The sequence below is a fragment of the Equus quagga genome, chromosome 15 (genome assembly GCF_021613505.1).
Source record: "Equus quagga isolate Etosha38 chromosome 15, UCLA_HA_Equagga_1.0, whole genome shotgun sequence".
NCBI lineage: Eukaryota > Metazoa > Chordata > Mammalia > Perissodactyla > Equidae > Equus > Equus quagga.
Genome location: NC_060281.1, coordinates 40,685,443 through 40,712,835, shown reverse-complemented (window position 1 = coordinate 40,712,835; position 27,393 = coordinate 40,685,443). Strand labels below are relative to the sequence as shown.

The 27,393-nt window shown below is 35.8% G+C and overlaps 1 protein-coding gene across 3 annotated transcripts in view; it reads right to left on the bottom strand.

Annotated features, from left to right (window-relative positions):
• LOC124226048 (cytidine monophosphate-N-acetylneuraminic acid hydroxylase) overlaps positions 1-27,393 on the bottom strand; it is a 76,963-nt gene that overhangs the window by 7,316 nt on the left and 42,254 nt on the right. For all 3 annotated transcript variants that reach the window (XM_046638848.1, XM_046638846.1, XM_046638847.1), the window contains exons 10-12: positions 10,680-10,820; positions 7,594-7,768; positions 5,739-5,855 (exon numbers count right to left, since the gene is read on the bottom strand). In XM_046638848.1, coding sequence (XP_046494804.1) covers positions 5,739-5,855; positions 7,594-7,768; positions 10,680-10,820 — 433 coding nt within the window. The remainder of the gene's footprint in view (positions 1-5,738; positions 5,856-7,593; positions 7,769-10,679; positions 10,821-27,393) is intronic.

Here is a 27,393-nt window from a genome sequence, read left to right as displayed (position 1 = left end):
AATATCCCTTGTGAACTGAGATTACAAACACAGGTCAGAGGATCTGTTCTTTTGCCAATAGAGTTGAGAAACACGATTGCACAGCTTGGTCAGGTTGAGGACTGCCCAGCTAAGAGGCAGTATCGGGACCCAGTTCCTCACAGTGGAGGGGAGATGGCCTTTCTGACCTTTCAATCTGGAGAGCAGCACATGGAAGAACTGGGGACAGATTTGAGAAATATTTAGGGTGTAAAATGGGAAGTTCTTGGTGATTGATTAGATTTGGAGATGAGGGAAAAGGAAAGAATCAAAGATCACTCCCGTTTCTAGCTTGACTCACTAGTGGGCTGATATTTCCAGCAATTAGGATAGAAAAGGAGAAAGAGCTTAGAGAAGGAGGATGATGAGTTGAATTTTGAACAGGTTGGAAAAGAGGTACCAAGAATTTGGAAATCTGAGTGATGATATCTAGTAGGCAATTGACTATAAAGAATCCAAAGCTTGACAGTGTTGGAGGGGTCTGGGGAAAGTCCAGGTAGGACATGTGGATTTTTGGAGTCATTAGCAGACAAGTGGTGCTGGCAGATGAGTTCCCCCAGGAAGAGACTTGAGAAGAAGAGTGGGTTGAGCACAGAACCCTGGGGGAAATGGAGACTTAGGTGATGGCTGGAGAAAGAGAGACCCCCAAATATGCAGAATAGTCAGGAAGTGAAGAAAGCAAGGGGTAATTTGACGGACAGATCACATTCATAACTTGTCTTCTGAACACTGCCAGATCCAGCTGCAATGTTGACAAAGCAATTATATAGCTATAAACTGCCACAGTAAAGAAGAAATGAAGTGAGTTGTTGACAGGCAGGAGATTTCAACTAACTAATGTGAATCTGGAAAGGAGGCAGATGAGTGGCATCGGAAGAACCGGGCAGAGGATGCAGAATCCCAGAGAGTATGTGGAGGGGCGTTCAGATGTGGAAGGAGTAGAGGTAGGTACCATGGATGACAGTAGGGACACACAGCACAAAACTATGTACATGAAACAATGGACCCCTTCCCTATGCCAATGCATTGCCCCAAGGCTAAATACATTCAGACAATTCTCCGAAGAAATGGAATCGATTTTGAGGGGAGAATGAGGGCACATAGTATGCTCGTGATGCCCCAGAGCAAGGACCTCCACATTTGGGTGTTTATGGGTCCCCCAGCCTAATACCTGACTCTTCGCCTTCATAACTTAAACAAACTAGTGGCTGCCTGATCAAACCCAGCCTAGCTCTTGTTTTGTATAGCTTACAGCCCCTTTTAAAAAATTGAATTTGCTTTCCACGTTTATAGATTCGAGCATTTCACATGAAGATCCAGATTTCCAAGTTCTCTGGAAAATTCAGAAGATCAGCTGGAACTCAGTAGGGGCTGCCCCCTTCTCATCTGGCATTTGCTTTCCACTTGACACAGTCCCCACTCAGCTCCACCTGTTTACAAGATCTGCCTTGGGCCAGTCTGTGAGCATTTAAGCGTGTAACCACTGCCTTCAAGTAAAGCCTGCTGGGTAACAAATCCTACGTATACAGAGAGCCCTAAATCACCTTGAAAAAGTCTTTTTTGGGTTTTTTTTTTTTTTTGGTAAATATAGATTCATCCCTTGATTCTTAAAAGTCACCTACAAAGGAAGAAAGATCAACCTGGGGTAAGCAACACTGCATGCAACTAGAAGCCAAAGAAGCAATGGCCTCAGGTGTCCATGGAAAATGATTTGCCACCCAGCATTATGTGCTCACCCAGATTATCACACGAAGTGAGGCAGGAAGGTACTCAAAGTTTAGCTCCCATGCACCCTTTCCTCAGCAGTTACTTAAGCAGAAAGTCCCATAAAGGAGTAAAGCAAAAAAGGTGAAGACATGGGTGGGGTCTGGAAGCCACTAAGGGATGTCACAGGGTGACAGATTTACAGTAGAACTAGAGAGGAGCCCATCCAGATTGCAGCAGGAGGATAGAGAGATACAGAAACCATGCATCTAGGAAAGACGGACAGTTGGAGTGATAGAAAATATACTTATGGGTTTGAAAGGCAATTAATGCGCCCCCCCCCCCCAAAATAAAGAGAGAGAGACAATATGAGAGGGCTCCAGGTAGCAAGAAAAGGAGTTCTTCCAAGTATAGACATAATCTCCTTAAGCAAAGCTCAGCACATAGAAATCTCACTAAAATGCTGGGAGATAAAGGAACTGAGAGCCATATTACAGTCCACTGTGTACACGGCAGGCATTATGATTTACCCCACGGTGCATTTAAATCTGCAACAGAGTTGTTGCTTGCTTTATCCAGCAGATGCGTTATGAAAAGCTGTGAAAAAGTGACCTTATTTTCAAAAGCCTGTTGGATTTAATCAATGATTTCAGTAAAGTGGTAGGATACAAAATCAACATATAGAAATCAATTGCATTCCTTAACACTAATGATGAAGCATCTGAAAAAGAACTAAAGAAAACTATCCAATTCACAATAGCATTTTATTATTTATAAAATACTTAGGAATATATTTAACAAAGGAAGTGAAAGATCTGTACAATGAAAACTACAAAACTTTGCTGAAAGAAATAGAAGAAGACACAAAGAAATGGAAAGACATCCCACGTTCATGGATCAGAAGAATTAATATGTTAAAATGGCCATACTACCCAAAGCCATGTACAGATTCAATGAAATCCCCATCAAAATATGAAAGGCACTCTTCACAGAAATAGAAGAAATAATCCTAAAATTTGTGTGGAAGCACAAAAGACCCTAAAAATCCAAAGTAATCCTGAGAAAAAAAAAAGAACAAAGCTGGAGGTATCATGCTTCCAGATTTCAAACTAAACTACAAAGTCATAGTAATAAAAACTGAATGGTACTAGCACAAAAGTAGACACATTGACCAATGGAACAGAATAAAGAGCCCAGAAGTAAACCTCAGCATATACAGTCAACTAGTATTTGACAAGGGAGCCAAGAATACCCAATAGGGAAAGGATAGTCTCTTCAACAAATGGTGCTGGGTAAATTGGAGAAACACATGCAGAACCATGAAATTGGACCCCTAGCTCACATCACTCACAAAAATTAACTTAAAATGGATGAAAGCCTTAAACATAAGACCTGATTCCATAAAACTCCTAGAAAAAAATGTAGGGAAGAAACTCATCGATATTGGTCTTGGCAATAATTTTTTGTTCATGACACCAAAAGCACAAACAACAAAAGAAAAAATATCAACAAATGGGACTACATCAAACTCAAAAGCTTCTGCACAGCAAAAGAAACAATTAACAAAATGAAAAGACAACCTACAGAATGGGAGAAAATTTTTGTAAACCACATATTGGATGAGGGGTTAACATCCAAAATATACGAAAAACTCAGTCAACTCAATAACAAAAGGACAAATAATCCAATTTTTTAAATGGGCAGAAAAACTAGACCTTTCTCCAAAGAGGACATCAAAATGGCCAACAGACACATGAAAAGATGCTCAACATCACTAATCATCAGGGAAATGCAAATCAAAACCACGACAAGATATCACCTCACACCTGTTAGAATGGCTATCATCAAGAAGACAAGAGATAACAGGTGCTGGAGGGGATGTGATGAAAAGAGAACTCATACATTGTTGGTGAGAATGTAAATTAGTCCAGCCACTATAAAAAATAATATGGAGCTTCCTCAAAAAGTTAAAAATAGATCTACTGTATGATCTGTGAATTCCACTTCTGGGTATATACCCAAAGGAAATGAAAACAGGATTTTGACAAGATATATGCACTCCCATGTTTATTGCAGCATTGTTCACAGTAGCCAAAATGTGGAAACAAACCAAATACCCATTAACAGATGAATGCATAAAAAATATGTGGTACCTATACACAATGGAATATTATTCAGCCATGAGAAAGGAAGATATCCTCCCACTTGTAACAATGTAGATGGACGTTGACACATTATGCTAAGGAAGATAAGTCAGACAGAGAAAAACAAGTACTGTATGATATCACTTATATGTGGATCTAAAAATGTCCAACTTGTAAAAAATAGAGGGTAAAATGCTGGGGTTACCAGGGAATAAGAGAGATAGTGTTTGAGGGTGCAAACTTGCCATGAGTAATAAATAAGCCATAGAACTCTAATGCACAGTATAATGAATAGAGACAATAATATTGTACTATAATCATGTAATGTCATAAATATTGCTACATCAGCAGTCATATTACAATATGTAAATTTATCAAAGTACCACATTGTATACCTTAAACTTACACAATGTCACACATCAAATTTATTCAATAATAAGAAAAAGAAAAGTCCTTTGCAGTTTGGCCCTGGCAAGTCTAAAAAATGCTTGATTGTTAAAAAAAAAAAAAAAGCGACTTTTTTCAGTTAAATATTTTAAATGAACTTATTTTAAAAATTCCAAAGATAAATCTCCTTTAAGGCTAACAGATATGTTAATTTACAGGTTTCATAAGTCCAGATTTGAGAAGAAACACAGTGGCTAAATGGATAGACTTTCAAATGCATAGACAGCTCATGGTCAAACCTTCGCACCACCATTTTCTAGCTGTATCACCTTGGGCAAATTATTTAACCTCTCATTATGGCATTTTCCTCATCTCTAAATGGAGAATATGGTAATATCTGTTAATAAGATTGTTGTCAGATTAAATGAGTTACTATTTATAAAGTGCTTAAAGCTGTGCCTGGCACACAGCAAGCTATATACATGTTTGGTAAATAAAGCAATAATGTAACAGATTCATTTTGTTTAAAACAGGTGCTTCACATAGGGTGAAAATCCTATCTGGGAAAACCCAGTTTTTTAGGACCCATAAAGCAGGTAGTGGATTATTGGTTTCACTGAAGTTTCAGCATAAGATTCTCTTCAATAGCAAGTACTTTACTAAACATAAAAATACAAGTCAAATTATTAAAATGTGCGTTAAGAACACATCTAGTATATGAAGGTACATTGAAACCTCTACAATTAAGGCATCAAACATTTATATGGCACACATAATAAGCTCAAGGGCAGAATATACAGCCTAATTTATTTAATGATTATTACATTCATGTAGAATTTAAAATTACAATGCATGCTCACATATATTATGTCATTTGACTATCACACAAAAACACTGGTAAGGCAAGGATAAACCCTATGAAAGGAAAAAAACACAAAGTTCAGACAGGTGAAATAACTTGCTCAAAGTCTCCTAATCAGCAGGGGTGGGACACCAGTCCCAATCTGGAGGCTGCCTCCAAGGCTCACCTTTACCTCATGCTGCTGCAGGTGAGGGGTTTGCTCAAAATCGGAGCTCAACAAAATATGTGTTGGTTTATGTTGACTTAACTCCTTTTACAGAGCCACCCACTTGGTTCCCTTGGGGAAGGAGACACCGTTGGAGAGAAGAGAAAGGGAAGCAGAGATCAACGCTTGCAGGTCCAACAGCAGCGTAGGCGGCAGCTGTCTGGAAGTAAGCGGGTGGAGAATCCAATCTTTGTCAATGACTCAGAAAGAAGCAAGGATGGACTTCCGTTAATAATATTATTTCAATATTGCCTCATTAGTTGTGCCAAATGTACCATGGTAAAGTAAGATGTTCGCAATACTCTGTACTCTCCCTGCAACTTTTCTGTAAATCTGAAGTTATTCTAAAATACAAAGTTTATTTAAAAAGAAAGAAAGGAAGGAAGGAAGGAGCACTTTGACCAGTGTTGCTGCTTACTTCCTCATAGGGATGCTCCCGGCTTGGTCTTTCTTTTGGAAAGGATAAATCTAGAAAGTCAACCAAGTAGTCATATCCTCCAGGAAAAGGGCTGAAGTCTTCATCTGTCTCAATCATCTGTGCAAATGACAACATGGTAAAGGGAAGAAGCACATGAATCTGGTGGTCAAGGTCTTTAAAAAATTATAGGATGGGTAAGACCCAAATGCCCTTAAATGATAGCAATGAATTGGAATTAATATAAAGAGTCCCTCTCCTCTTTTCTCTTTCTCCCACTTTCTTCATTTTTCTCTCTCCCCTCTCCTGAACTGATAGCATTCAAGTCCTAGTCTTCCACAGCAAAACTGCTTCACGTCACGAACTGAATCAAATTTACAGGAAGGTTATTACCATCTTAAGTACTATTAGTAACGAGATATCAAATACCACCATAAGTTTGCAGGCTAAGGAATGAATAAAATGTGGAATGTCTCTCATCATCGTATAGCAGTCAAACATAAATAGTTTCATTAAAAATTCTTTTTCATAAACATGTAGACAAAGGGAAAAGGGGGGCTGGGGGTGGGCACAAAGTGTGAAGTGGTGTACCTACAACATGACTGATAAACAGTAATGTACAACTGAAATTTCACAAGATTGTAAACTATCACAATCTCAATAAAAAGTTAAAAAAATTCTTTTTCATACTAATGGTCCAACTGAAAATATCTTTTAGACCAATTTTCCCATATCTTTGGATTTCAAAGACAATTTCCTAAAAAATATTTGGGATCTAAGAGAGATATCAACATTTTCTTTTGCCAAGTGAGTACTCTAAAAAAAAATCCTTACATTTGCTATCCTTTTATTTCAATAAAGAAAGAATGCTTTAACACCTAAAAAAATAGAAATGACCTAATCTTGGGATAATGACAATTCATTCCAAGAAAAGAGAGTTGACATCTTTGTAACCACACTCATAGACATGCTCATACTTATTTCACTATTGGCCAGTAAAAACTTTGTCACAACTGGCATTGACCCCCTAAAAACTCCTAAGTTTTTAGGAATCACTATTTTTGAGAATGGCAAGTGTTGCCTGGTATTAACGTTCAGGGGTTGAAAGATAAACCTGGGCTGAGTGTGAATGTTGTCCATTTCCTGATGCCATCCCTAAACTTTGCTTCCCAGGAACAACCTCAGGCATGAAATAGAAGCCAGAGAAAATATCCATATTAGAGGCTGGTTATTCATTGACTCTGCAGGCACTCCCGGCCCACTTCTGGCTGCTTCTTACTCTCACACTCCTTCCTGCCTGTTAGTATTTAATTTGCTTTTGCATATGTCCTCGGCTTGTGTGACCGGGTTATAGCCTGAACTACTTGGCTGGTGAGCTCTGTGTGTATGTGTTGGGGCTAATTTAAGTTCGATATCTTCAGCCTAGATCTAGAACTTAACCTCATGGCTAAACGTCATGGTTTGTGCAGCTCAGTCCTTACCACAGCTGCAGATAAGACTTACATGCTTCTATGTCACCCTGCTCCAGGTTCCCACCTCTTGGGTGGATCCTACCTTCTAGTTCTGCAGTTTAAATAGCTATTTCTGCCATGCTAAACAAAACAAAACACTCGCAGAAACAAACAACAACAAACACGTGGTGATAGGAGGGGAAAAAATACTCCAAAGAGAAACTGAGCTGGACTTGAGAACATTCCGTAAATTTCAACAAGGGATTGTTTATCACATTGTCAAATCTGCTCTCTAAAAATAAGGCAGTTCAAGGCTTAATGAGTGCTTATGGAGAAATAAACTAGAATACTAAGGGGTTTTCATATAGTTCCATAATTTAAGAAAGCAAAGACAAATAACAGCATACCCTGACCACCAGGTTATAATCCTTAAATCCAGCCCAAGTGTAGTACTCTTTTATCCAGGATGAGTGACGAAATATTTCATCTTCTATAGAAGCATTCAAGATCTTCAAATACGGTCCAAAGTCCCAGGAATCTTTGTAAATTTTGGTCCCTTCTGGAGGCTCTATGATGCCCTTGCTTAAAGACATGAAGGTGAGAGAATGATGAAAGAAGAAAGCAATAAATATGGAAGACAAAAGTCAGCACCGAAATGTCAACAGTCAATCAGACAGTAGCTTTAAGACTGCCCAGATGATTCCCAGGGTCTCACAGAAGCACCTCAGGGGACAGGTGAGGGTGGCCCCAGCCCACCCTAAACCAGAGCAGCTCCTATTAATTGTTTAGTGTGATGGCTTTCCAAGTCAGAACACATTTGAAGATAAAAGTCCACGTCTGGGAAAAAAATGTTGGAAAATCATTGATCTGGACACTTTTGGTTCCAATAACTAAATGATGGAAATGTTAACTATACTGTGGTCATACTGATTTTGCGGATTTCTGCTCACTCCTGTCCCACAGCCCCCTCCATGAGAATTCAAGTTTGATGAAAGTAGCGACCATGGTTGGCACATAGAGAGGGCTCAAGAAATATTTGCTGAACATATATGAATGACTTCAGCCTATCTTTGAGATATATCCAGAATTTTCTGTCTCTAATATATGGTCTTCTTAGTGTACTGATCAAACCACAGCTGACAGACTGATGGGAAATTTTATCTTGAAACCCAGTCAGCAATTTGAAGTTCTCTGACATTCCTAGAGCTCTATCCATCCAGTGTGAAGAGGGATCATTGCAGGAAACATGGAATCTTGAACCCTGAGAATGGAATAGGGTGTGATTTGGATAAGAGAAATATAAGGAGGGAAATAGATGCCTGTCTAGTAAAGATTTGGCAAGTACTGGTAGGTCTCTATGTCCCACTTCTCAACACTTTCAATCCATTGCTTAGGCAAAGCTACTGATGCACTGGTTTCTGTAATAAATTACTTACCAAATCCTAAAGCTTCTAACTTCTAAAAATATCTCAAATCTGCTTCTCCAGTTCTTTTCTCCTGTTTCAGTTTAAAGCCTCACTAATCTCTTCTGGGATAAAGCCACAGCCTCCCACTCACCTTCCTGACTCTACCTGTAGAGTTGTCCTACCTGTCTCCTCTTCCCCAGTATGTTCTCCTTGCAAACTGAAATGGTTTTTCTAAAACACCACAAAGTAATGTTCCTTCTTTGCTTTATAACTTTCTCAGGCTCTCCTTACTCACAGGCAGGTTCCTTGGACTGTCTCACAAGGCCTTTCCAACCCTGGCCCCAACATGGCATTCCCGTCTTGTCCTTTTCCTTCGCCTTTACTTACCAACCCCATACCCAGGTAGATGGATAACTTCATGAGGGAAGGACCTTGTCGCAGCTCTATCCCTGTACCTAGTATGATGTCTGGTATACAGATGGAGCTCAATAAACTACTTCTGAATGAATGGTATACATCCACTTATTCGAAGTATTTGCATTCAACAAACTAATGATACTATTTACATCTGCCTTCTCCAGCACATGCCATTCTCTCCGACTGGACTCTCAATCTTTCTCGCTTGCTCTCACTCTCAAATACTCTACTTGTAGCCTCCTCCTCACCTCCAAGACCTCGTTCAAATGCCGCAGATTTCAGATTGAGCTTTCCTTGACCACATTTCCTATTCTCTCCTGTCTCCTCCTCCCCTCATGAGGCAGAGTTAAGCACTTAGTCTCCCTTAGACTTTGACTTACTACTGAGAATCCAACACAATTGACTCTCTTGTTACCCCAAATGCTTTGGTGTGACACAATGATACAAATGCAGATCCCTGGGCTCTAACTCAGATCTACTGAATCAGAATTTCCAGGGGTGAAGCCAAGGGATCGGCATTTATACAAGCTCCTTGGGTTATTCTGCTGTTCGCTGAAGTTTGAGAACGACTGCCATAGGGTACATCTGGAGTACTGGAGAGAGATGATGGAAGAGTTAAGCTAATGCCAAATGATAAACGCTCTTGAATGCCCTGCTAACACCTGAAATAATTAAAAATCTTTCTCATCCTTGATCTGGAGAATAAAAACCACTTTTATCCTGGGGGTACTGGGGATACCCTAAAGAATTTTAAACAAGGAAGGAACAGAAACAGTTTTGCATTTTAAAAAGGATAGTCTGGCAGCCATGTAGAGGAGGGGCTATCAAACTATTTGCCTATGATCTCAGTACAAATTACATTTTACATCAAGACTCTGGGGGTCAACATCCCAAGGGTACCTGTGAAACAAAAGTTTCCTGAAATAACACACACTTGTTATATGCAATGTACTCAGGTCTATTCTATTCTATTTCATTTTTCAAAAACACTGGTCATGATCAGTGCCATTGATTTTATGACCCACCAATGGATTATAAACACCAGATGGAAAAAGGCTGGCATGGAGGATGGATCAAAGGGGAGTGGAGGAGGAGAAGGCACAGAGTGAAGTCAGGGGCCCCTGCAGGAATCTAGATGAACAATTGTGAGAAGCCGAATTAAGGCCACAGCAGAACTTTTCTTGAATTATCCTCCCAGTGCATTGTTACTTGTTCAAATGTCTAACAGGCAGGTGGGTAATGTTTACACTGATATGAAAACTAACTCTCAAGTTTATTGCTTTTTACTTACATAAGACAACTTTTTTTGAGCTGTACATTATAATGACCATTAATAGAAAAAACTTCCTCACCTTTTATCCTCAAGGATCTGAGATGAGGAAAATATTTGCATAATTATTATATAGGATGAGAAATTTAGGGGAAAACTCAGGTTTTTCCCCTCTAGATTTGAAAGATACTTAGTATATTTTATTCAAATAGTAAGATTTCCATTTTAAGAAATGATGTGTGGATCTTATTGCATAACAAGCTCAGTATGCTAATCAACAAAAACGTACATTCCTACAAATAGGGACCTGTCAAGAGGCCATGGGTGTGCCCTTTATTTTGTCATAAAATTGAGAAAATTCACAAGCCATTTTTATTCTCTACACATATTGAATACAAACCTGTCTGTTGGGTCCTTTAGCATCCTACCCAGGTCAAGAGTAGCTCCAGGTCGCGGGGTCCATGTTACCACATCAGAATTTTTCTTGATAAGATTGTTGAGTTCATTTGGATCATTTTTGATGTTTGTTTCTTTAATATACCTGAACAATAAGAACATCCCCATGGTATTATGCTAAGTGAAATAAGTCAGAGGGAGAAGTCAAATACCATATGATCTCACTCATACGTAGAAGACAAAAACAATGACAAACAAACCATAGAAACAGAGATTGGATTGGTGGTTACCAGAGGGGAAGTGGGGAGGTAGGAGGGCAAAAGGGGTGATTAGGCACACGTGTGTAGTGATGGACGGCAATTAATCTTTAGGTGGTGAACGTGATGTAATCTACACAGAAATTGAAATATATAACTATGCACACCTTAAATTTATATAATGTTATACACCAATGCTACTGCAATTTAAAAAAAAAAGAAAATAAATAAATAAATAGGAACAAAAAAAGAACATCCCCCTGTAAGAAAGTTTATTCTCAAATGCACAGTCTGATTAATACAACAGAATTTTTTTTGTATTCTCTGTATTCCCACTTCCCAATCTCCCTCCACTTACCCTATGGCAAAATAAAGACTATACTTGGGATAATGTCCTTAATTAGGGAAGAATAATTAGTCAAAGAAGATTGTATTTATACTTTATTTTTAAGTATAATCACCTGGTCATTGGAATTGAAGTTAGATGTACCAAAACTGACTATTACAAACAGGTGGGAATAGCACACTCTTGTATTTAATATTAATCAAATACGTAGATGAATAAACATTATTTAACAGGAGTTAAGTGCTTAACATGAACTAACTGATTTTATCTTCCCATTGCTCTAATGAGATAGCTACCATTACTACTCTCATTTTATAGAGAAGGAAACTAAGGCTTAGAGAGGACAGGTGACTTGCCCGAGGTCACACCACTAGTTGACAGTGTCCACTCAGATCTCCATCACACAGCCAGAGCAGGATTCAGCCTTCCCAGGAGGCCAAAGGAGGGGCCTCTCCCCAACCGTGGGAGTAAAGTATGAAAAGTCTTTCCACTTCTTCCGCCACGTCAGGTTATAGTGAAAAGACAAGCATCTATGAACCAGGAAGCAGGCCCTCACTAGACACAGAATCTGCCAGTGCCTTGATCTTGGACGTCTAGCCTCCAGAAGTGTGAGAAATAAATTTCTGTTGTTTATAAGCAAAAAGAAAAATTCATTAAATATCTACCTATTATAAAAGAGTACACACATCCTCAGTCTTAGCCCATCCTGAGATCTAGTTTCTAACTGTGCTATTGATCAGAGCTGAGTATCTCCCAAATTTAATTCCAAACTACAACCTGTCTGGAAAAACTGTAAATCAGCAATTTCAGTTTCATACAGGAAGGTAATATTGGCAGTGTTAGAGCAGAAAAAGGGAGCTCCACAGAAAAAGGATTTCTCCATTTCATCTGCCATGGATTATGTAGACAGATATTTCTATGAAAGAGAATTTTACTTTCTTGAGCTGTAACTTGGTTACCTAGACTGGATAGATATTTCTAGTCAGATAGACCAAGAAAAAACATATGTAAGCATTTGTATTTCTATAGCACCAAGGTGACTTACATTATTTATGATCTTGGAGTCAACTTCGCAGACATGAGTAGAGATGTCGCTCCACCCAAAGATATCAGTAGCTTTCCCATCCTACACATTAATGTCCTCCCACTGGCGTAGTCCTCAGTTTAAAGCAGAGCCACTACTTTTTCTCGTCTTCTTACTACTTCTAGTCTTAAAGATGGTTCACTAACTGGTCTTTCTGCCTCCAATCTCCTCATCTCCAAACCAAGATACTATTAGATTACTCTTCCTAAAACATGACGTGTGGCATTCACAAAATTCTGTAACTTCTTGACGCTTCTTTGTCTCCCTCTCTAAAATAATAAAATCAATACCTAGAAGCTGCCTTCTCAGGGGTTTTGTGTGTCCTGAGGGCAACATTTGCCAGCTACTCACATGCAGAAGTGTGGCTTCTAACTACTTTAAATGGCAGCATCATATTACGTGGTCAATTGTCCTGTAAATATGTACCCACCACCTCCAACTCTTCTCCAAGTCCATGCAATTCAACCTCTTTAATATTCCTTGAATCTGAATTCTCTTCTTAACTTCCCACTGTCATGCATCATTCTTTCCTAGATTAGTGTGATGGTTTTCAAACTGGTCTCCAGGATCAACATTCCTATTTATATCCCTACCACACAGACATACAACCTACTTTTTCCAGTGCACGTCTGATCATGTCCCTGTTCCTTGTTAGACTCCTTTATCAGGCTCCTCACTCCTTCAGGATAAAATCCACCATGTGGTATGACACACAATGCTGTTCACTGTCTGGCCCTGACACTTCTCCCATGCACTCCTCATACACTCACTTCAGTCTGCTATATGAAACTGCAATCTTTCATCTCAGCATCTTTCCATCTTTGCTGCTCTGTGTCTACTCACACTTCAAAACCTGGCTTCATAGTCTCATCCAGTAGTCATTTTCTGTCCCCTAGCTGTATCCACTTGCCTCCAGAACATACATGTATTATAACACTTATCATTCTCTATTATAATTATTTTTCTCTTTCAAGAGACCATAACTCTGAGGACAAAATAATTTCATCTCTAATTCTCCAGTACCTAGCACAGTGCTCCTCAGTAATCAATAAATGAATGAATAAAGAACAGCATTGATCAAAACAAACTATTTTTTATAAACTTAGCCAATCTTTCTGGGAAAATCTGGAAGATCTGAGACAGCTAAATAGTGTCAACAATAAGGTTAAAAACAAAGAAACACACAAGTAATAGGACATAACTGTTTAGACACATGTAGATACATCATCAAAGAACACTGAAGAATTTCAAAGTGAAAATAGTTATGTTTTAATGATAAGACAAATGAAGCCCAGAGAAGTCAAATAATTGGTCCTAAAAAATGGTGGTAGGACCAGAACCTAAATTCCATGTACGCAATTTCCCCTACTATACTATGCTTCCCATAATAGATGAGAAATCATGGCCAATCCTTACAGGATTATTGTCATGAAAACTTATCTCAAGGACAGGTTTCTTTATTACCCAATAAATTCACAGCTAAGTGTACTCCCAGAGTAGAATGACACATGCACTTCCTGTCTCGTGGGCAGTCCCTGCCCTTTGTTCACAAAATATTCCCAGTACCCATCATAAAGTGAATGAATATGAAGCAGATGATGTTGGTATGTGCTCATAAAAACAATATTATAACTAGGGGCTGAATTACTGCATGTAGTAAGGATCAAATAAATTCTATGTATAACAGACAGGATCTTATAAAAGTAAAATTAAAAGATCTATAAGTTGGGGCTGGCCCAGTGGCATACTGGTTAAGTTCACGCACTCCACTTCAGCGGCCTGGGGTTCACGGGTTCAGATTCCAGGTGTGGACCTACACACTGTTCATCAAGCCACGCTGAGGTGGTGTCCCACATACAAAATAGAGGAAGATTGAGACAGATGTTAGCTCAGTCACAGTCTTCCTCAGGCAAAAAGAGGAAGATTGGCAACAGATGTTAGCTCAGGGCCAATCTTCCTCAAACACTCACACACAAAACTATAAGATCTTGTTTAAAATAATGAAACTATGCTTCAGTTACTATAAATGGATAAATTGTATATATTATTCTTTCAAGGGGTTGTGAATTCTATACAATGTGCATGTATATTTGTGATACAACTTGAATGTTTCACAGATATTACTTAGACAAATATGCTAGGTCTAACTACCATGACTAAAGGTGTTAAGAGTAATTGGGGTTTTTTTGTTGTTTCTTACTTTTTAAAATTTACTTAGATCATGTTTTCCAACGTTTTTTGTGAACAGCTCTATGAATTTTAACACATGTATAGGTTTGTGCAACCACTACCACAATCAGGATACAGAGCAGTTCCATCAGCCCCAAAGCTCCCTCGTGTTGCCCCTATTTAGTCACACCCTCCCCCTAGCCCAAACCCTAGCAACCACTAATCCATTCTCCACCCCTATAGTTTTGCCTTTTCCAGAATGTTACATAAATGGAACCATACAATACGTAAATTTTGAGACTGACTTCATTCACTTAGCACGGTGCCTTTGAGATTCATCCATGTTGTTGTATATATCAATAGCTCTTTCTTTTTCTTTTTTCTATTGTATTCCATGGTGTGAATGTACCTTGGTCTGTTTATCCACTCACCCGTTGAAAGACATTTGAGTTGATGTGGTAATTATGAATAGAACTGCCATTAATTTTTGTGTATAGTTTTAGTGAAGAAAAGTTTAATTTCTCTAGGGTAAATACTCAGGAATGGAATTTCTGGGTGATAAGTGTATATTTAAAGAAATAGCCAAACTGTTTTCCAGACAGCTGTACCATTTTGAATTCTCAACAGCAATGTGTGCGAGTTCCTGTTGCTCTGCATCCTCTCCATAAGGGGATATTGTCAACTTTTCAAAATTTTATTAATTTTAATTGTTATTTCAATCTGGTTTTAATCAGTATTTCCCTAATAGCTAATGATTTGCACACATTATTTCTTATGCTTATTTGCACCTATTTTTCTTCTTTGGTGATGTATCTGTTCAAATATTTTTGCTGATTGATTATTGAGTTTTTTGTTTCCTTACATTGATTTTTGAGAGTTCATTATATATTTTGGATACAATTTCTTAGTTAGATATATGACTTACAAATATTTTCTCATAGTCTAGACTATGAAGTTTGTCTCTTCATTCTCTTAACAGTGTCTTTCACAGAGCAAAAATTTTAATTTTTATAAAGTCTAATTTATTAAATTTTTGTCTTATGGATTGTGCTTTTGGGGTTATGTCTAAGAAATCTTTGCCTAACCTAAGATCATGAAGATTTCCTCCTATATTGTCTTCTAAAAGTTTTATAGTTTTACACTTACCTTTAGATCTATGATCCATTTTATTTTTTGGTATATGGTGTGAGGTGTAAATTGAGGTTCATTTTTTGCATATGAATGTCTAGTTGCTCCAAGAACATTTGTTGAAAAGACTATCTTTTCTCCATTGAATTGTTTTTGCACCTTTGCAAAAATCAATTGATCACATTTGTATAGATCTATTTCTGGACTCTATTCTGTTCTCTTGGTCTACGTGCCTATCCCTTCATCAATATCATACTGTCTGGATTGCTGTAGCTTTATAGAAAGTGTTAAAATTGGGTAGTGTGGGTCCTCCAAATTTATTCTTTTTCAGAATTGTTTTGGCTATTGTAGTTACTTTGCTTTTCTCCATAAATTTTATAATCAGATTGTCTATATCCATAAAAATATTCTGCCAGGATTTCAGTAGGCATTGCATTGAACCTACAGATTTCCTTAGAGATAATTAAATCTTAAGTATAATAACCCATTCTTAAACAACAGATATGTTAAACAAGAAGTTACTAGGGAAATAATAAAAAATTTAAAGGTTAAACGAAAACAAAAACACAACATAAGAAACTCATGGGATACAGAAAAGGCAGTGTTTAGAGGAAAATTTATAGCTATAACACCTGCATTAAAAAAAAAGAAAGACCAGTAGAGAGAATCAAGGAAACCAAAAGTTGGTTCTTTGAAAAGTTCAACAAAATTGAGAAACTGAGAAATCTTTAGCTGGACAAAGAATAAAAGGAGAAGACACAGGTAACTAAAATCATACATAAAGTGGAGACATTACTACTGCCCTTACAGAAACAAAAAGAATTCTAAGAGAATATTATGAACAATTGTATACCAACAAATTAAATAACTTAGAAGGGGTGGACAAATTTCCATGAACACACAAATTGTTTCAATCAACCCCAGAAGAAAATAGAAAACATCATCATTCTTAAACTCTCCTAAAACAGAAGGGAAGACTTCCCAACTCTTTCTATGAGGTCATTATTACTGTGATGCCAAAGCTAGGTAAAGATATCACAAGAAAAGAAAATTAAAGACCAATATTCCTTATGAATAAAGATGCAAAAATCCCCAACAAAATACTAGCAAAGAATATCCAATAAACATTAAAATGAGTATACACCATCACCATGTAGGATTTATTGTAGGAATAGAAGCATCATTCAACATTAAAAAAATAAATGTATTTCATCACATTAATAGAATGAAAGGAAAAAAGCACATAATTGTCTCAATTGATGCAGAAAAGGAATTTTACAAAATTCAACACCCTTTCATGATAGAAACACTCAAGAAACTAGGAATAGGAGCAAACTTCCTCAACATGATAAAGGGTATTTATGAAAAACCTATAGCTAACATCATGCTCAATGGTGAAAGATTGAAAGCTTTCCTCTTAAAGTCAAGAACAAGACAAGGATGCCCACTTTCACCACTGCTATTAAACATTGTACTGGAAGTTTTAGCCAAATAAATTAGGTAAGAAAAAGAAATAAAAGGCATGTAAATGGAAAGAAAGAAGTAAAACTATCTCCATTTGCAGCTGATACGATCCTATATTTAGGACATCAAAGAATACACAAGAAAGCTACTAGAGTTAATAAGCAAATTCAACAAAGTTGCAAAGTACAATGTCAACAAACAAAAATCAATTATGTTTCTATACACCAGCAATGAATAATCCAAAAAGGAAATTAAGAAAACAATTCCATTTACAATACCATCTAAAAGAATAAAATACCTGGGAATAAATTTAACCAAAAGGGTCAAAGACTTGTACACCAAAAATTACAAAACATTGCTGAAAGAAATTAAAGAAGACATAGATAAATGAAAAGACCTCCCATATTCATGGCTTGGAAGATTTAGTATTTTTAAGATGCCAATAGTATTCAAAACAATTTACAGATTCAATGCAATCCCTATTAAAATACTAACAACCTTTTTTGCAGGAATGGAAAAATCGATCCACAAATTCATATGGAAATAAAAGGGGCCTTGAAGAGCCAAAACAACCTTGAAAAAGAACAAACTTGAAAGACCAACACCTCTTGTTTCAAAATTTATTCCAAAGCTAGAGTAATCAAAATAGTGTGGTACTGGTATAAAGATAGACACACAGAACAATGGAAAAGAATTGAGAGTCCAGAAATGATCTCATACATCTAAGGCCAAATTATGTTTGACAAGGATACCCATATCTTTCAACAGAGAAAGAAACATCTCTTAATAAATGACGCTGGGACAACTGGATTTCTACACATAAAAGAATGAATTTGGACTCTTATCTCACACCATATACAAAAATTGACTCAAAATAGATGAACAATCTAAATCTAAGAGCTTAAAAACCACAAAACTCTTAGAATAAAACATGTGAGTAAATTTTTATGACCTTGGATTTGGCCATGGATTATTACATATGACACCAAAAGCACAAGCAACAAAAGAAAAATAAATAAATTTGACTTCATAAAAATGAAAAAGTTTTGTATATCAAAGGTTATTATCAAGAAAATAAAGAGACAACCTACAGAGTGGGAGAAAATATATTTGATAAGGGCTTAATATCTAGAATATATTTAAAAACTCTTATAATTTAACATCAAAAAACAACCCAATTAAAAAATGGGCAAAGAACTCAAATAGACATTTATCCAAAGAAAATATACAAATGGACAAGCACATAAAAAAATGTTCAACATTATGAGTCATTAGGGATATTCAAATCAAAACCATAATGAGATATCACTTCACACCTACTCAGACAGATATAATCCAAAAACCAGAAATAAGCGCTGGCAAGAATGTGGAGAAATTAGAACCCTATACTTTGCTGGTGTGAATGCAAAAGGTGCAGCCACTGTGAAAAACAGTTTGGTAATTTCTTAAAAAGTTTAACATAGAATTACCATATGCTCCACCAATTCCAGTCTTAGGTATATGCCCCAAAGAAGTGAAAATAGGAACTCAAATAGATACCAGTATTCCCATGTTCATTGAAGTATTATTCACAATAGCCAAAAGTTGAACATGACTCAACTGTCCTCAACAGTAAAATAGATAAACTAAACGTGATATCTCCACATAATGGAATATTATTCAGCCATAAAAAAGAATGAAATTTGGATACAATCTATAACATGGAAGAACTTTGAAACCATTATGCTCAGTGAAAGAAGTTAAGCACAAAAGGACAATACTGTATAATTCCACTTACATGAAATATACAGAATAGGAAAATTCACAGAGACAAAAAGTAGACTATAGATTATCAGGGCTGGAGGGTGGGGTGAACTGGGGAGTTATTGCTAAATGGGGGGAGTTTCTGTTTGAGATGATTAAAAAAGTTTGGAAATAAATAGTAGTGAGAGTTGCACAACATTGTAAATATAATAAAAGCCATTGAATTATACACCTAAAAATGGTTAAAATGGCAAATTTCATTATATGCATTCAAAAATTTTTAGTACATCATTATCAAGTGGTGTTTACACCATGAATGCTAGATTGGTTTCACGTGAAAATCAATCATTCTAATGGACAATATTAATAGGCTAGGAAAAAATATCTCAATAGACACAGAGAAAGCATTTGCCATATCATTTAACATGAATATCCATTAAACTGTATTTGTAATCTGAATTCTGAAGTCCATGATTTTTTACGAAGTTAACAAATGTTCAAGATAATGCAAAATCCTTAATCAAAGTAATGTATCATCATATTTCAATGTTTTTAATGTAAGATGATTTTATTGACAGATGAAATATCCCCAAAGGTAGGATGATCAAAAATATCTTATTACAGTTAATAACTAAGATTAATGATTGGCACTATAGAAATATACTTAAGAATATTTTAAAATTTTGTCCTTGATCTTCTTCCCATGTTTATTTCTCTATGGTTCCTAAGATAAATAATTGGAGAATGTTCTTATAATTCTTATGTGACTTTCCACATGATATTAAAGTTTTATTAGGTTAATGTATTCAATAAATATTTCATTAAATGAAAACAAATTTAAAGATTAACTATATTGAGACATCCAGTTTATGAAGATCGCATATCTCTTCAATTATCCAATTAGATCACCTTTTATTTCTTTCATCAGTGTTTTGTAGTTTTCTGTGCATACTGGGTTTTTTGTAGCATACTGACCCTACATATATTTTGTTAGATTTATAACTATTTAATTATCAGGAGCCATTGTAAATGGTATTTTTTTAATAAAATGATTTCCTCATGTTCATCGCTCATATATAGACATATAATTGACTTTTGTATGTTTACTTTTTATCTTTTGACTTTGCTAAACTCACTCCTTGTTTCTAGAATTTTTTTGTGGATTCTATGGGATTTTCTAAGTAGATGATCACGGTGTCTGTGAATAAAGATAGTTTTATTGCTTCCTTCCAGCCTGTATCCATTTATTTAGTTTTCTTGCCTTATTGCACTGACTAGGACTTCCAGTATGATGTAGTAATTTTATCTTTCTACTGAACTTAATTCTTTCTCTATTAAGTATGGTGTTAGCTGTAGTTTTCTATAGACGCTCTTTGTGAGGTTAGGAAAGTTCTCTTTTATTTCTAGTTTGCTAAGATTTTTTGTTTGGATTGGGTTTGGTTTTATTTTACATGAGTAGATGTTGAGTTTCATCAAGTGCTTTTTCTGCATCAATGGATATAATCATGTGATTCTTTTTTCTTTATCTGTTAATATGATGGGTTAGATTGATTTTTGAATATTGAACCAGCCTTGCATTCCTGGGATAAACCCCATTTGGTTGTGTTGTATTACTTCTTTTATATATTGCTTGATATGATTTCCTAATATTTCACTGAGGATTTTTGTTTCTATGTTTATGAGGAGTACTAGTCTGTACTTTCTCATACAGTTTTTGCCTCCTTTTGATATCCGAGTCTCATTAGTGAGTTGTGAAGTATTTCATTCTCTACTATTTTCTGGAACTGAATATGTAAAATTGTTTTTAGTTTTACTCTGAATGTTTGGTAGAACTCACCAGTGAAATAATTTGACCTGCGTTTCTCTTTTTTGGAAGATTTTAACCTATGAATGAAACTTCTTTAATAGATATGTGTATATCTATATATTCTTGGAGTTCTGACTTTTGTGGCTTTCAAAGAATTGGACTGTTTCATCTAAGTTGTTGAATTTACGTACATAGAATTGCTTACAATATTCCTTTATCATTGTTCTTTTAACATCTGTGGGATCTGTAGTGATGTCAGCTCTCTCGTTCCTGAGATGGGTAATTGTCTCTTCTTTCTTTTTTTCTTGGTCATTCTGACTAGAGGCCTATCAATCTTAATCTTTTCAAAGTGGCAATTGCTGTTTCATTGATTTTCTCTATTGTTTTTCTGCTTTTCATGTCACTGATTTATGCACTTATCTTCATTGTTTCCTTCCTTCTGCTTATTTTGGTTTATAATTTTGTTCATTTTTTTCTAGTTTTCTAGAAAATTTTCTTTTTTAATACATACATTCAATGCTATAAAGTTCCCTTTAAGCTCTTCTTTAGTAGTGTCCCACAAATTTTGATATGTTGTGCTTTCTTTTTTTTTCACTTCAAAATATTTTCTAATTTTCCATGAGACTTTTTCTTTGGTTCATGGATTATTTAGAAGTGTGTTCAATTTTAAAGTATTTGGAGATCTTCTGATATCTTTCTCTTGATTTCTAGCTTAATTCTAACATGATCAGGAAACATAATTTGTATTATTTTCATTTTAAATTTGTTAAGGTTTATGACCCAGTGTTTGGCCTCTCTGGGTGAATGTTTGTTCTTGAAAAGAATGCCTGTTCCACTATTTAAGTGGAATTTTCTATAAATGTCATTCAAATCCAATTGATTTATGGTGCTCAATTTTTCTATATCCTTGTTGAATTTTCTGTGTTTTTCTTCTATCAATTACCAAGACAGGAGAGTTGAATTTCTAACTATGATTCTGAATTTCCACTTGCTTTCAATTCTATGTTTTTGCTTCATATATTTGAGAGTCTGTTGTTATGTGCAAACACATTTAGGACTCTTATATCTTCTTGGTGAATTGACATCATTATGTCCCTCTTTATCCCTGGTACTTGCTCTGAAGCCCATTCAATATATTAACATTAGCCACTCCAGCTTTCTTGGATTAGTATTTACATGGTATATTTTTTTCCATTCTTTTACTTGTATCTTACCTACAGTGTTATATTTAAAGTGGATTTCTTGTAGACAGCAAAAGAGTTGGCTCTTGTCCTTTTATGCATTCTCACAATCTTTCTATCTTCCAGCTGGTGTGTTTAGACCATTTTTATTTTTTTAAAGCAATAATTTATTATATCTCAAAATTTTGTTGGTCATGAATTCAGATGGAGTTTGGATGATGATTCTTTTGTTTCAGATGGTGCTGACCAGGATTAATCAATGCCATTCAGTTGATGGCAGCAGGGCTGGTCTGGAAGGTCCAAGCAAATGGCTTCATTCACATGTCTGTAAACCATTTATGTAATTATTTATGTCTACCATTTATATTTTGTTTGTTTTATCTGTTTTCATTCCTCTGCCTTTTCATTCCCCTTTCTGCCTTCATTTGAAGTGTTTAAATATTTTTTAGTGTTCCATTTAGTTTACCTATTGAATTTTTTCTTTCAGTTTTACTGAGATATAATTGGCATACAGCTCTGTATAAGTTTAAGGTGTATAGCATAATGACTTGGTTTACATATATTGTGAAATGATTACCACAATAAGTTTAGTTAACATCCATCATCTCATATAGATACAGGGGAAAAAAGAAAGAAATTTTCTTCTTCCTTGTGATGAGAGCTTTCAGGGTTTACTCTTAGCAGTTTTCAAGTATACCATACAGCAGTGTTAACTACAGTCATCATGTTGCATATTACATTTGCCAGTACTTATTTATATTATAACCAGAAGTTTGTACCTTTTGACCACATTCATCCAATCTCCCCAACCGCTCCCCCCACACCCTGGTAGCCACAAATCTGATCTCTTCTTCTATGACTTTTGTTTTTTCCTTTTTAGAGTCCACATGTGAGAAAATACAGTATTTGTCTTTCTTTGACTTATTTTGCTTCACATAATGCTCTCAAGGTCCATCCACATTGTTGCAAATGGTGGGATTTATGTCTTTTTATGGCTGAATAATATTCCATTGTATATTATACCACATTTTCCTTATCTATTCATCTACTGATGCACACTTAGGTTGTTTCCAATTTTTGGCTATTGTGAATAATGCTGCAAAGAACATGGGGGTACAGATGTCTCTTTGAAATAGTTATCTCATTTCCTTTGGGTAAATAGTCAGAATTGGAATTGCTGGATTATATGATAATTCAATTTATAATTTTTTGAGGAATCTCCATACTCTTTTCCATGGTGGTTACACCAATTTACATTCCTACTAACAGTGCACCAGAGTTCCCTCTTCTCCACATCTTCACCAGCATTTTTTATTTCTTGTCTTTTTGATGATAGCCATTCTTTTTTATGGTTCAATATTTTAATTTTTTATTGAGGTCTAATTGACATATAACATTATATTAGTTTCAAATATACATGATTCAATATTTGTATATATTGTGAAATAATCTCCACAATAAGTCTAGTTAACATCCTTCACCACACAGACTTACAAATATTTTTCTTGTGATGAGAAATTTTAAGATTTACTCTTAGCAACTTTCAAATATACAATACTGTATTATTAACTATAGTCACTATGCTGTACATTATGTCCTCATGACTTATTTATTTTATAACTGGAAGTTTGTATGTCTTGACCACCTTCACTCATTTTACCCACCCCCACCTCTGACCACCACTAATCTGTTCTCTGTATCTATGAATTCAGTTTTTGGGTTTTTGGTTTTGTTTTTTTTTAAGATTCCACATATAAATGCGATTACATGCTATTTGTCTTTCTCTGTCTGACTTATTCCAGTCAGTATGACCTCAAGGTCCATTCTTGTTGTCACAAATAGCAAGACGCCATTCTTTTTTATTGGTTGAATAGTATTCTATTATATGTATACCACATTTCCTTTATCCATTCGTCCAACGATGGACACTTAGGTTGTTTCTATGTCTTGGCTATTGTAAATAATGTTGCAGTGAACACAGGGGTGCAGATATTTTTTGAGTTATTGTTTTTGTTTCCTTCAGATAAATACCCAGAAGTGGAATTGCTGGATCATATGGTAATTCTATTTTTAACTTTATTGAGGAAACTCCATACTGTGTTTCATAGTGGCTACACCAATTTATATTCCCACCAATAGTGCACAAAGGTTTATTTTCTCCACATTCTCATTAACACTTGTTATTTCTTGTCTTTTTGATAGCAGCCATAGTAACAAGTGTGAGGTGATATCTCATTGTGATTTTGATTTGTATTTCCCTGATCATCAGTGATGTTGAGCATCTTTTCATGTACCTCTTGGACATCTATATGTCTTCGTCAGAAAAATATCTATTCAGATCATTTGCCCATTTTTTAATTGGATTGGGTTATTTGCTATTGAGTTGTATGAGTTCTTTATTATTAAACCCTTATCAGATAGATGATATGTAAATATTTTCACCCATTTGCTAAGTTGCCTTTTCACTTTGTTGATCATTTCTTTTGCTATGCAGAAGCTTTATAGTTTGATGTAGTCCACTTATTTATTTTTGATTTTGTTATTTGATTTTAGGTATCATATCCAAAAAACCATTGCCAAGAGCCATGTCAACAAGTTTTTCTGTTTTCTTCTAGGAGTTTTATGGTCTTACATTTTCAGGTCTTACATTTAAGTCTCTAATTCATTTAGAGCTAATTTTTGTGAGTGGTGCAAGACAGAGGCCTAGTTTCATTATTTTACACGTAAATATTCAATTTTTTCAGCACCATTTATTGAAGAGACTGTCTTTTCTCTATTGAGTATTCTTGGTTCCTTTGCAAAATATCAGTTGACCGTATATGCATGGGTTTATTTCCGGGCTCTTGATTTTTTTCCACTGATCTATGTGTCTCTTTTTATGCCAGTACCATACTATTTTTATTATATAGCCTTATAATATAGCTTGAAATCAGGAAGTGTGATGCCTCCAGCTTTGTTCTTCTTTCTCAGGATTGATTTAGCTATTTGAGGTCTTTTGTGATTCCATATAAATTTTAAGTTTTCTTTTCTACTTCTGTAAATAATGCCATTGGAATCTTGACAGGGATTGCATTGAATCTATAGATGGCTTTGGGTGTTTGAACATTCTAATAATATTAAGTCCTCCAATCCATGAACACAGGATATCTTTCTACTTATTTGCATTGTCTTTAATTTCTTTCAACAACGTCTTACAGTTTTCATTTAGAGATATTTCACCTCCTTGGTTAAATCTATTCCTAAATATTTTATAGTTTTTTATTCTTTAGTAGATGGGATAGTCTTCTTTATTTTTTTTTAGATAATTTGTCATTAGTATATAGAAATGCTACTGATTTTTCTATCTTAATTTTCTATCCTACAATTTTACTGGTGTTGATCCTATTGAGTTTTTGACAATACTTCTTTGTATGGTTTTTATAGTTGCTGCTCTGGGGATTACAAATATTATACTTAACTTTTCAGCCTACTTAGGATTAATATTTTAACACTTACTGTGGAATGTAGAAAAATTTCCACTATATAGGGCCCTTTATGCATATAGTTGTCCTCTGTATTATGCCTACATACACTGAGAAGTCCACCAGACAATTATAATTTTTGCTTTCAACTGTTAAACATTTTTAAAAACTTAAGAGAATAAACTTAAGATTAAGACATGTCAAATGTCCTTTACCTTGTCTGGTGCCTCTTCTCTAGTCAAGCCTTTGACCATAAGATCAGCCCAAAGGATGTTTATTGCATTCAGACTATAAGCTTTGATCAGAAACATTTTTATTTAAACCAAATAAGGAAATACTCTGTTTTCTTTTTTAATTCAAGCTCAACAATACTTCCTCATTAGCCTGGTTTTAACACTTTCTATAGTGTCATGTGGAAAACATTGCTATTGATTTTATACTATTAACCTTACTGACCATAACTAAGAATATATAGGTGATAGAACAACTCACTGTTTTCATCATCTTAAATAGACTCTCCTGGATTCTTTGACATGCTTTTTCTCTACATCTTTTAACATATACCCACCAATGTCCAAAATAGTGTGTCAAGTATCATCATAGTCCAATTAGTCCAGTTCTCAAGTATTTCCATGGAGTGTAGTACAACAGCTGAGAATGGCAGTAGGATCTCTTTGCTCCTTTTTTCCATTGGCTTAAGGACATAGCTGATGTTCAGCTGGTAGGCATACTAGTTGCTAAAATATTGAAATAGTTCTGTGCAAGTTGGTTAGAAGCTGCCACCTTGAGCCCGAGTGCCCTCTTCACTACCCTAGCCACCTGACCTCCCCTGGGTCCTCCTGGCTCTCCTTCAATTCCTTCAACTACAGGACTAAAGCTTGGGAGAGCAGAGGCTCCATGAACTGATCCAGTGTTACCTGGTATCTGTTCTGATTGCTTGGTGTCTATGCCACACTGGTTCTTAACTACATTAAATTAAGTGAAACCTTTGTGCTATGTCTACATTAGTAGGCAGTGAGAAGTTTATTTTTGTCACATTAACTAATTGTCATTTAGCTCTATATCAAGATTGAGTGTGAGACGCACTTGTCCACTGATAACTCCTACTTTCTTTAGAAAACTAAAGAGTTTAGGGAAAATCTAAGGGACATTTCCCAGGGCCATCAACTTCTAGCAATACTGGAGAAGCTCATTCCTCTGGCTCTATATCATTTTCACTCTACACAGAGAAGCTTTCCCTGGTTCACTGAGTCCTTTGTTTTCTCTCTCCCTCTATTAACTCCACCATACCTACTCTACCTTCTGTCCCTCATAATTAAGGGTGCATGAATAGAGGCTAGTAGATGATAAGGTCTCCTGTGTAACCAAAAGCTCCTAAATTTCATCCCCATTTTAGGGCGGTTTCTTGTGATAAAATTGCTTTGACATACATATTTTTTAAAAACTGTATAGGTTTGTAGAAGAACACATTCTTTGAATTTATATCTAGGCTTATCCAACAATTCCGAAAGCTTTCCTGTAAGTGTTATGCTACTTCAAAGTAAGAATTTCTTAGGAAAAAAGTATATATGAACTTTTCTTAAGTTTAAAAATATAATGGACATAGCTGCTTAGTAGTGAAGTATAGTCACATTTCAAGTACATGGAACCTGGATATAGAGAATACAAATAAGGATTATAAAAGTAAACAGTATCTCTACAGCCACAATAGATATACATGAATCCATGAAATAAGCTCCCAGCAGTCACCTGACCAAGACAGTTGTTCAGGCCCTCATTCACAGCATATTTACTCTAACTTGACACAAAAAATTGACACAAAGTCAATTTTTTACCTTGAATTCATTAAGTGACCAGAGATAGAAAGTCAAAATGGAGGATGGAGCTGGCTAGATAGATATCTGTAACAGCAGCCAAGAAGGATCATTGACAGTCTTTAAAAAACTGTATGTCCTGGTAGTCTTGGCTCCTTGATTCCATGTGGCTGCCGAGCATGCAAGCTCCAGGCCCTGCCTCCTTCCTCATGGCTTCAAGGCCTTGGGTGCTCTCTTTTCCCTTCCCATCGTGGCTCGGTAGTT